This window comes from Cheilinus undulatus, linkage group 17, assembly GCF_018320785.1.
Source record: "Cheilinus undulatus linkage group 17, ASM1832078v1, whole genome shotgun sequence".
Classification (NCBI taxonomy): Eukaryota; Metazoa; Chordata; class Actinopteri; order Labriformes; family Labridae; genus Cheilinus; species Cheilinus undulatus.
Window position 1 is genome coordinate 11,036,338 of NC_054881.1, and position 11,869 is coordinate 11,048,206.

Sequence of the window (11,869 nt, forward strand, 5' to 3'; positions counted from 1 at the left end):
GCTGGCTCCCATTATTGACAAAAAGTGTCAGCTCTTAGAAGTGGCTCACCCATGAATGACATGACTCTCTTTTCACTTGTCATTTTGAATTTAGTTTTTTATTTCAAACTATACCCCACAAGTCTAATTTGCTAAGTAGAATATCACCATGTCCTGTAAAAGAATGTTTACGGCAAAATGAGTGAGAAAAGCTGTTAAAAAGGCATCGCTAGCCTCTTAGCTTATCGTCTGTGGTGAGCTTGACATTTGTTTATGATATGCTTGTGACACATGAATGTAAAAGCATTTATTACTTCTGCTTTAACAAAGAGTCGATGCTTTTAATATGACAAAGTGAGAATACAGAATCGACAGTACATTTAAGAAATCACAACTGCTTTATTTCTTTTTCTTTCAATAAGCTCTTTTTTTTAACAAGGGAGAGTAATGACCAAATATCTGAAAGGATAAAGATCAGGTAGGATAAATAGAATGCTGGATCAGCTGTAGAAAGCACTGGTCCTCTGACAAAAAAATCAAATATGCATCTTAAAAGTACAAAAAAAACAAGTCAGGGCAACATTTTGGTGCAGGTACAATGGTTAAGCATCAAGATCTTTTGCAGTAAGGGATAAGATGCAAGAAAAAAAAAACACTCCAAGCCCGATAAACCTATCAACAAGTGAAAGCAGTCCATTCTGAGAACACAGTGACCTTTTCAACATTAAATCCTTTATAGTGCCACAATATCTAAAATGAAATGTGGGTTTAAGCCTCCCCTCGCTGACAAGGCTTGACTGACTGTACAGTTAAGTATGCATATACATATATACCAGTGAAACACTGTCGTAAAGAGAACATTTTGTAGTGTCATGGAGCTGTATGGTAAGCAGTAACATTTAACCAGTTATGACGTTGGCATTGTGAGCTTCAAAACGAGTGTCCGTTACAAAAAAAACAAACAAAATAAATGAGAATTCCAACAGCTTCACATTTTCAAATAGAACAAACACTTTAAAAAGTCCTTCGTAGACCACTGGAACTGCAGTGCTCACAAAAAAAGCATAAGCAAAGATTGGATTTTAATGCAGCAAGCAATGCTATAACGCCCCCCCCCCAGATTGTGATTATTAGCTCATAACAGAAAATAAAAGTTATTTGGACCCTGATTGTGATTATAGTTAGGCTGCATTTATTGCTAGTGCCACCTCAGAGACCAGAATAATCAAATGGTGTTGATTCCCCACTGTAGTGTTAGTGGGAATTAACGGAGTAAGAGTGAAAGTCTTTTAAGAGCCATAAAAAGAAAAAAGCAAAACCCCCTCTCCAGGCTGAGGGGCGTAAAAATCATCACTTACATCACATGTTCATCAACAGACAATTTGATTAATTACAACCCAAACAAAGCGATAAGAAAGCAAACATTTCAATCAGCTATTTTGTAAGGGATGGAGTCTTTTACAGCATCTCTGAATTAACCCATTCCCCCCTGTATATAACTTCACAATGAGCCCCGAAAAACAAAACAGTTGCCAGCTCGGTTGTTGGAAAGTCCAGGCAGTCGACGGCAGCACAACGAAGGCTGAGTTCAGGTGCAGTCTTTTGTGAAATGTTGCTGCCAAGTTTACACACGTTCAGCAGGTCTCATGCACACGCTGTGGAGTTTCCGTGGAAGCAACATGATTTTGGTAAAAACGTCCACCTTTTTTTTTTTTTTAAATGTTTCAATTTACACACAGAAGAGAGCGAGCGACAGAATGTAAAAGCAAAGAACAGAGCTTTAAGAAAAGAGATCGTTTCTACCAATCGAAGCCACAGTTCACGGGCTGGGTGCATTTCAATGGTGATGCACTTTCACCACACTGACATGCAATGATGTCCACAAATTGGATTTTTTCAATCTGGGTTGATAAAAGAAGTCCGTTACCAAGAGGAGGAAGTGGGTGATGACTCAGGGTTTTTATTTACCAGTAAAAATGCCAATGAAAAAAATGACAAAAAAGTGCCCCACTGCATTTCAAATTTGCTTAAAAATATTAAACAGACTTTTCTTCTCATTGTATCAAGTGTCTGCCTGGTCTTAAGGGCTACAGTCCATAAACAGGGAGTAAATACAGTTTGGCAAAATGGTGTGACAATGAACCATCTTTCTGAGTTGGCCACTCTCCTTTTACCCCCACCTCGTAGAGAAACACAAAATAACAGAAATATCTTCTCTCTCTTTACCAATCTCCCCTTAAAAGTGACTAATAATAAATTAAAGAGGACCTTGAAGAGATCTGCTTAAAAGACTGTGTCTATGTATATATTTATATATATTTATATATCTCTATACGTGGTGTGAAATAATAGTGTCCAGTTCTGACAGTTCAAGAGGAGTAATTCATTGCTGCCCCCTTTGCCTTGGTGCCTTGGTATGAGCCGAGTCCGAGCAGACTCAGACGTTGGTCAGGGGGCGTCGTGTCAGCAGGCTGGGTGGCGATGAGGATTTTTAAGGTCCATTGTTATGCCTTGCTCTCCTCTACTTTGACAGCCTGGGGTTTGATGGCTCCAGTGCGTGCTGGTTTGGCTTGCCCTGTGGAGGGCAGGGGCTCCTGGAGTTTGCTGGTCATGCCCCCGGGTGGCGTCTTGATCTCACCCACTGCCTTGCGCACGTCACGCAGGGTTTTGTTCTGCACAGAGAGGAGGAAGAGGAGTTTAGACATACAGCAGCAGCAGCCTGGTGAAGCATACTCAAATACAGTGGCATTTGTTTGGATGGTTCAAAGCTGATGCTGAGCAATCGGGAAAAAACAACAGCTGTGCTTAATCATCGTTGACTTTCCAGTGGGCAAAGGTTGACAGTTTAATTCATTCTTCCCTGAAGGCAGATTTGCAAGTGCACATTAACCATAAAATAGGGAATATAAGTTTATCCATCTGTAAGACGGTCTTTAAGTTTTCTTTTTATCATATTCTGCAGAGTCAGCAATAAGCACATTCAGTGCTGCAGTGTCTTTGTACAATCTGCTTTCACCAAGTAATCCTGCTAGCTACTGGTACGTCGTTAAGCACTCAGACCCCATTTAGACGATGCTTTAAAACTACACTATCCTTTTGGGCATTTGGATACCAAGAGGTAATTCAATGCTTTGTGTGGACATCATCCTTGCATACCAAAAACAATCCAATATTGAATTAACTGACAGCACACAGAGTAGTCTGGGATTCCTGATTGGATTGGTTTGGTGGTGTAGACTCAACACATACCAGCCCATAATAAAGATCGTCGCTACAGCTGACATTATCTGCTGTATTCCACTAGCATACAGAAAGCATGGCTTTATGTATGTCTACCCCGCCTCACTCAGACTGATGCAGTTTCACCTCTTCACTTGGAACCACTGTTCCTTTGTTTATTTAAAACAACAAAAATGGGAAAAGAAAAGAAGCAGGCTCCTGTCGCTCATAAAAAGAGCAAGTTTTTAGAACCTGCTCGTCCATGAATAACGCATCATGACTTCCTTTTGACTTGTATCGAGTTGCCCTTCCAAACTAACCAGTACCCTAGAAGATTTACTGCCTCGTGCCTCACTGTGTCCTTTAAAATCAAATCTATGACAACATGAGGGAGAAAAGCTGTTAAAAAGGCACTGCTAGCCCCTTAGCTCATGGCTAATTTGCCCCCATTCATTCTTATTGCCTGCAGCCTTGCTGTACACAACATTCAAGGATGCTGAGCCAAAGCAAGAGAGCCTTGAAAACTTTACATGGACTGTTTGGCTGAAGATGAACCATTAATGCCTAATATGGATGCACATAATCAAGCCATGTCACTTGGTATTCAAGTGCCTATGGTAATATTTGTGTTGATTTTTAAGGCCTTTGCACACTGAGTCAATTTTCTTGTTCACGTTAAAAAAGAAAATTGAGCTTATGTTGTTCTAATCATGTTTGCACACTGACGCTTAAATGTTCATCTGTCAATTTTTTTCAGAATAGCATTTTTATGGAGTTTGTGACCTATTTCAGATTATGGATAAAAAAAAAAAAAAGTATCTGAAAATAACGGACCCAGCATGTAAAGACCTTTAGACACAACAGTCCACCTTCATTTGCTTTAATAGCTGTTCTGCCACAAAAACAAACTTCTTATATAACACTCATTTTAACTTAAACGTTCTTACTGAAACATAACTGCCAATTAAAATTCAATGCATCAGCGTTCTACCATCCCAAAACATGAATAGCTGTATTCACATTTGTGTCCACAGAGGAATAAAAGCTTACTTCTGAAAAATGTGCAAAATAATAACAAAATTTAAATCCTATAAATGACACTACCCTGTAATAGAAGAGTTAGTCAATTTACAAAATATTATCAATGATTCTATTAATGCAATCCTAATATAAAGCAGAGAACAAAAGCATTTGTCAGGTACAACAATCAGTCTAACAGCAAAATACCAACAGTAAAAGATTCACACAGTGAGTAGTCAGTAATATAGAGAAAAAGAAAATGGATAAAATCAAATTACCTATATTTACAGTGGGTGGCTCACCTTCATGCCATCCTCTGGCCCTTTGACAGGGGGCTCGGGGGCAGAGGGAGGGGTGGAGTGGGGAGGGTCGCGGCCGGGGTTGGGGTAAGGGGGGGAGCGGATGATGACAGGCTTGTTGACCTGCATGACGGGTCTCTGGATGGGGTTGGGGAAAGGGCCGGTGGTGGGGGGGCGCATGTGCATCACCATGCTGCCCTGAGCAGGGGGGACCTGTGGGTCATGGTGGAGAAAGAGGAGGATGGGGGAAGATTGGAGGATTGGAAAATGACAAGAACACAAATCTTTAGCATGATATCGTTTAATATTTGAGGGGTTTAATGATATTTTCACATGCTTCCTGCATCCTGTAAAAGGGTTTAACCTGGCTTATATACGATATCCCAACATATGCGTCTAACAGACAAAACAGCTCTGCATGCACAATATCTAACTTTATTTAAAGATATATCTCCGGTATCTCCAAGGAATCATAAATATGCTTAGTCCTGAAAATTAGACCCCTAACAAGACAAGTAACTTAAGTTTCTCCTCCACTATTACTGCTATCATTCAACGATCAGATTCCTTGCCCCCGAGTTTGATTTGCTGGTCAGGGAGAAGAGGCATTGATGAATGTAGGGATGCTACAAAAGTTAAAGCAGAGAGTGCTGTGAGCTCAAGACAATAAAACACAGAAGCTTAGTGAATTTATAAGCTCATGGCAGCACAGAAAACACTAAAGTACATTGGTATAATATTGAAAATGCTGGCAGAAGACCTGTTCTAATGGACGTACTCCCTTCACAGTCTTTGGAGAACCAAAGATCAGAAACAACCTGATCAACTTTTGCACGATAAGAAAACTTGAAAACAGCTATACTTCAAAAATACGTACCTGTTGAGTGAAGTGTGTAGGCAGAGGACCTACAGGACCCCCAGGACCAGAGGGCTTTCCACTGGGGCTGGCAGACCCGGGCCTGATGAAGAAGGTAGAAGTTCAGACTATTTTAAAAACCATTTCTAGAAATGTGCATTTCTGATACTGGAATCTCGAAAACAAACACTGCAAAGCAGCATGTGGAGTTTTTTTTTTAAACAGTGATTTCTGTGATTCAAACCCACCTGTAGGACCCTCCAGATATGCCTGGGGAATGACTGGGCTTCTCAGAGAACTGGAAACCTTTCATTTCCATCTGCGAGCCCTGAAAATAAAGCGATAAAGTCACATTGTTAATATGGACTACTTGTAAATATAAGCATTGTTTTAGTTTAGAGGGAAAAAGCAATTACTTTTATCAATAGTTTTTGATTAATCGATACAGGATTAGCGAAGCCCACCTCTCTACTGCCGGTCATTACAGCAGGCTGGGAGCCGGGCGGCAGCATTCGGCGTGGAGCACCTACTGACAGGTTCTGCCCCTGCTGTAGCTGGATGGACTGAGGGAGGATGAGGTGTTGTTGAGCTGAACCGTAGCGGAGCTGAGAACCGGGTAGAGGCATGGTCACCTGTAAGAAATATGAACCATTAAAATAAATGTTTTTACAGGCCAAAGATGAACTGATTATACTCCAGTTCAGGTGCATGATTTAAGCTGAGGTCAGACTATTTGCATTTAGCACTATTGTAGCCTGATCTAACAGTCGTAAGGTTTCAGGACTCGTCAGCCCTGAATATCTGTTTTTTTAACCTTGTGTATGATGTTAGGGTTCAATGAGTTCAATTAGCAATTAACAGTTACAAACACTAGGAAAATTCACTTGTGTATGCATTGTTACAGAAAATACAACAAAGTGAAACATCAACGCAACCTATAAAGGGCTGCCAAAAAAATCATGCATTTCAATCCCAATCAGAGAAATAAAAATCAAAGCTTAAGGGACTGGACAGTGTTCAGGGTGTTGATGCTTGGCACACAGAGAGGAAAACAGCGTCTAAAGTAGGTGTGATCCTGAGCTTTCATTATCCACTGACCTGAATGAGCTGAGAGTCCATCAGCTGGGAGGAACCTATCCCAGGCCCCTGGTTCATCTGGCTGTCGTACACCAGCTGCTGGCTGCCGTTCATGGGCTGGTAGTGCGAGCCTGACTGCTGCTTGACCATGTCTGAGGGCTGCATGCCGGGGAAAGCCGAGTAGGGCCCTTTGATGGGGGCTCCACCAGACAGCACCATGGGGCTGGGCTGGGACAGGTTGGGGTGCATGTAGACCTGGGATCTGAAAGTGGAGGGACGGAGCAGGTCAGCAAGACGAATGGAAGGTGAAAATAATAAACCATAGTGAAAGATCCATGATGAATGGTAGCCTGAAACTAAAAAGAAAGCTTTGAGGTAGCAGTACCTAAAGGGCGGAATAGAGTTGAACATCTCCTGGGACTGAGACACCGGTAGACCTCCACGAAGCCCCAACTGAGCCTGAGCCTGAAGAGACGTGTGCAAGGAGATGGGGATCTGCTGGGCTGCAGCAGCCTGAATGAAGGGGTACGTGTAAGACAATGACATTTCTACTAATACACAATAAAGCTGGTGACTGCTTGAGTGTGTATATCTGTACCTGTTGGTATGTCTGCTGCTGGGTCATGGTGGGAGGAACGAGGCGGGGTTGGCTGGGAAAGACATGACCATCCAGGTACAACGGGGGGATGTGATTACCTATGGAAGAGACCGGAACAAACAGTCCTAAATTTAGTGTTCCTCACATATTGAGCAGTTCTCTAGCAGAGATAGTTAGATGTACTTTTACCTTGCATGGACATGGAGGGTGCAACTGAAGCCACAGGCATCTGAGGCATGGAGACTCCGCCAAAGGAGCTGTAGCTGACGCCGCTGGACGAGCCGACACTGCAGGGAGGCTGAGCACCAGAGGCTCCCCCACCGGGAGAGCCCTGCTCAGGGAGGGACTGAGAGTTCTCCCATGCTTTGCGGGCTGATTCCATCTGAGAAAACAAAACATTAATGTTGATATATTTGAATAGAAAAATTATACATCAATGCAGAATCTCTTTTTGTGTATAACTCAGTGCAGTCTGGGGTTAATTACCTTGAGTGTGAGGTCAGTACTTGGAAAGGAAATGGGGTTGAGGTTAATGCCTGGCTGCAAGTGGTTGGATCGCAGCATGGGAATGCTCTGATTAAGAGCCGTCTGTTTGGAAACAAAAAGCTCATGATTTATCAGATGCAAGCTGATATTTAAAAAACCAAAAGACAATCTTACATGAACCAATCTTCATTCAATCACTGAGTTCAGCAGTACGTCATACTGATCTCTTAGCTTATGATATTAGGCATGAAGACACAGTACAGCCACTCACATTGGTGGTTAATGCGTCCTGTAGCTTGTTGACAGGATTAGACACGGGCACAGGGGTGGAGCCAGGTGGAAGGCTGAAATCAGAGTCTTTGGCACTGACTCCAAATTCAATGGGAGGCACAGGCAGCACAGAGTCCACGTGGAGGTCCACACCATTCACCGGCGTGATGGGGCCACCTTCCAGTCGATCGACTCCCTCTGAGCCTTTGCGGTGCTTCAGGGAGCGTTCGTTTCCGATGGGCCCCGGTTTGTGCTGTTCCTTAGTCTGCTCGGGGCCAGCATCAGAGTCCTGGTGAGGAGGAAGACAGCCATTTGATTATGTGTCTGAAAGTGACCTGACTTTGTTTGCAGTTTGTAAATGGTAGAAAAGAATTTTCAGAAGAAAATGGTACATTTGTGATCATTCTTAACTCCAGATCAAGAGTGCAGATACAATATAAGCATAGATGTTTGTGATGAACAACTACATGCATGTTCATACCTCAGAGTTTGGCTCACTTCCAGTGTAAGACACTTGCTTAGTCCAAGAGTCTCCTCCTGAAGACTGAACTGAAAGAGCTAAAGATTAAAAAGATAAATGAACATCATTAGTAAAGATTTTTTTTAAGAATGACAAAATGTCTCTTTCCATTGAGAGCATTCCTATCAAACGAAATAATACAGTCTATGAGATTTATAGACCTTAAAATCAAGATTATAAATCACTGGTATTCAAGAAAAACTCTTTTTGGAGTCTCCAAGAAGGAAAACAGATTTAAACTGTCCTCCAGAGTGATGATTTCCATTGTAATCAGCATGTCGCTTCTCTGCAGCTGTGTAGCTCTTTTAGTACCATCTGTTTTCACCATGTGAAGTTTGCAGTCCTACTAGCTAATGGGATGTCAGTAGAGCTTTCAGCCAACAGGATGGCCCACTAGTCCCAGTAGCCACCTTTACTGGTAACTTTTGTATCAATTGACAAGTATTCAAATCAAACCAACACTCAACAAGGTTTATATACTTCATAATTCACCACCATTTTCTTCAAACCCAGGGTTATGACCTGATGGAGGAGGAAAGTCATTATAAGGTAGTTCTGCGTAATATGTGATGGTTGCGTATGCAAATGTGGAAATTACTGCATATCTTAGAATTTTTCAGGTTGCAGCGATTGCATGCAGCAAACTTTTTGGAATGTAAAGATACAAATCAAGACATTGTCTTGTACACTGGATTTTATGGTATGCCTTAACAAACACTTTAATATTAAAAATATTCATAAATGCATATGTCTCTTTGGTCTATCTACAGTGTACATGGACAGATATTAATGTATGTCCTTGGTCTATTTGAAACTCTAACTTCCACTCTAATAATGAATTATATCTCCTAAATGCCATCTTCATACACTGACGGCTTAACATCTCACTGAGGGTGGTTTATGCTGATTCTCGTTTGGATCAGCGTCCATTAAAACACTCTCCCTGTTTGGGGTGATTTTTGTCTTACTGTGCATGCCTACCCGATGTGATATTAAGTCTTTCTGCTTCAGTATTTCTGAAAAAGACCAAAACATGGCGGCAGCAAGAAAAAACTGTTGTAGAGAAAACTTTTTGTTGATAAAGTAAAAATAAAGATAGCATAAGGTATAGGCACGAGAGAGTAGAACATTCCAGTATTTATGCATGGGGAGGAGTTGAAAAAACTAGCAATGTGGCGTTTACAAAAAAGGGGCAGAGGAAGGACTTCTTCTTCTACAGCAGATTTGACGATAGTGCGCATGTCAGAGCAGTTTCATTCAGATCAGATGTATGATGCATGAGCACGCACATCTGAATCAGATCACCTGTTTTAGCATCCATGAGAACAGAGGAGTTTAAATCTCTATCAGAATGAATTTAATGAGATTGAGAAAGAAATGTTCATGTAACCACAGCTTTGTAACTTTGCATCCTAGGGTACACCTACGCTAGGGCCAGTAGCCCCATACCTCATTAAAGCACACTTGTCCCCCCTCCCTCCTGTCCCACACAGTCCTGCACAAACATCGCTCTAAACCAGGGGTGTCAAAACTATGGCCAGGCGGCCAAATGCAGCCCATTTTTGATTGGCCAGCAGCAAATTCTAAACATTACATGAAAGATGGCCCACATTTGAACATCGCGCTTGTGCTTGAGTGTATTGTACTTCTTGGTTTCAGCACAAGGCGGTGCTACCATGCTATTTCTGTAAAACATTTTGACGAAAGGAATTTATTGATTTGAGTTTTTTGCGACTAAATGAAGACAACACTGTAAATGGAAAACATACTGGCAACCAACATAACAACAACATTTTGATTTATAATGCCCTGATGTATTATGAAGGCTTATAGCAGTACCGATGATGTTTTAGGGGTAGAACCAGTAGTAGCCAGGGCTAACCAGGGCCCCCTGAAATCTGTCATTTAAGCATACCCAATCACTATGCATCATAAGATTGGTTTTACTAACTTTGTAATTCTCAGGATAAGGCATATGAAAGGGGTCCCAACATCCTTATATATTTGTGGCCCTCAGTGGAAAAAGTTTGGACTAAACACAACTGGGCCTGGGCATGAGTATAAATACATCATAACTTGTTATTACTTTAACAGTTTACAACCATGCTCTCAGAGAGTCTACACAATGGAGAGATACACCAACAGTATGACAGTAACTTTACTCCCTTAAAAGCTTATTTCAAGTTGTTTTGGTCAGATACAGATCTGTACCGCCAATGTTAAAATGACTGTCAAGAACAACAGTCGTATCAATTATGTCACATCCATGCTGTGCCTGTGCTTGTGCATGTTCATCAGAAATCCTACCGTGCCCAAAGATCACCTAGTCTATCTGCGCCAGGGCCAGGGAAGTGACCTGCCTAAATGTGGTACAGAGCACTCACTCCAGTAACACAAACTGGACTTAAGGGGTCAAGTGTGCTCGTTACAGTACAGATTGTAAAGTGTGAGTGCCCTCTTAGTTCCATAACAGAGCAATCTTGTTATTTTGCAGAGCCACATATAGTGTGCCATTTATAAAACAGCTCTAAAAGTGATTGAAAGGCAATGTTATGTGTCTAAATGAACTTTCTGTAGTATTAATTGTAAGTCATTGACAGAAAACTGGCTGTCTTTTACCTGAGCTGTTGGTCTCCCAGATTTCAGTTCCCAGGTTGTTAGAAGTAATCGCCTCCTCAGGTTGCTCGAGACTCATACTTCCCTGCTTTTTGGCAAAGCGCGGCGGTATCTTGGATGTGATAGTCCTGTTCTTCACTGGCACCTAATGAAGTCAACATTAAGAAACAGTTTCATGAAGTGTCCCTTTTTCAGCCTCATCTTCCTCACATCAGGACTGAGTGATTTAAACTTACTGCAGCTACTTGCTCCTTCCTTCTCCTCTCATCCTCTTGGGGGCGTCTTTGCTTTTTGGATAGGGCATCCTGGTACCCATCAGGAGTTGTAACTGGTCCACCTAAATCTCCCTCAACTAGAGAGAGGAGACAGTGGGTCAATGAAAATAATCTAATGTAGTACTGAACATTATCTGCATGTTTTAACAAAGACCCAACTGCCCATGTTTGTCTCAATCTTTAGATGGAAATCAGTTTGTGTTAGTGTTTTAATTTCTTTTCAAATGAAGGAAAGAAAATGACAAAGCTGAATCAGTGGACTCACTTGGGTAGCTGCTGAGCTCATACTGAGACAGAGGTTCGACTATGTCAGTCTTGACAGGTCCTTGCTTCAGCTCTTTGTCTAGTTTCTTCCCAGAGGGCTCAGCAGGCTCCCTCTCCTCTGGCTGCTCTATGCTGTAGACTGGGCCTGACTCATCTGGGCCTCTGCTGAAAACAGGAAGAGGAGGGAAACAAGCGGGTTACTTTGGTTGTTCCGAGCACTGCTACAATATTTAAGTCCCAAAACCACCAAGATACTATGAGTATTATTCTCAAACACAAGCTTCAGTAAAAAAGGTGATGTAGAAGGTGATGAAACTACACACATACAAAAATCTACCATCATTGTTGTAGTCCATGCATGGCCATTGACTGGAAACGTAACGCACATGG

At 41.8% G+C, this 11,869-nt stretch overlaps 1 protein-coding gene across 2 annotated transcripts in view; it reads right to left on the reverse strand.

The window, feature by feature from the left end:
* Positions 1-299: 299 nt before the first annotated feature.
* Positions 300-11,869, reverse strand: part of prrc2b (proline-rich coiled-coil 2B) — a 42,797-nt gene continuing 31,227 nt past the window's right edge. Inside the window, exons 17-31 of one of the 2 annotated variants that reach the window (XM_041810127.1) lie at positions 11,481-11,644; positions 11,177-11,292; positions 10,944-11,085; positions 8,286-8,362; positions 7,806-8,093; positions 7,535-7,636; positions 7,238-7,430; positions 7,049-7,146; positions 6,836-6,963; positions 6,472-6,712; positions 5,838-6,005; positions 5,622-5,701; positions 5,395-5,476; positions 4,521-4,730; positions 300-2,651 (exon numbers count right to left, since the gene is read on the reverse strand). In XM_041810127.1, the coding sequence (XP_041666061.1) occupies positions 2,484-2,651; positions 4,521-4,730; positions 5,395-5,476; positions 5,622-5,701; positions 5,838-6,005; positions 6,472-6,712; positions 6,836-6,963; positions 7,049-7,146; positions 7,238-7,430; positions 7,535-7,636; positions 7,806-8,093; positions 8,286-8,362; positions 10,944-11,085; positions 11,177-11,292; positions 11,481-11,644 (2,257 nt within the window). In that variant the 3' untranslated portion in view covers positions 300-2,483. Of the gene's footprint in view, positions 2,652-4,520; positions 4,731-5,394; positions 5,477-5,621; positions 5,702-5,789; positions 6,006-6,471; positions 6,713-6,835; positions 6,964-7,048; positions 7,147-7,237; positions 7,431-7,534; positions 7,637-7,805; positions 8,094-8,285; positions 8,363-10,943; positions 11,086-11,176; positions 11,293-11,480; positions 11,645-11,869 lie in introns of both variants that reach the window. The other variant, XM_041810126.1, reaches the window with a different exon arrangement.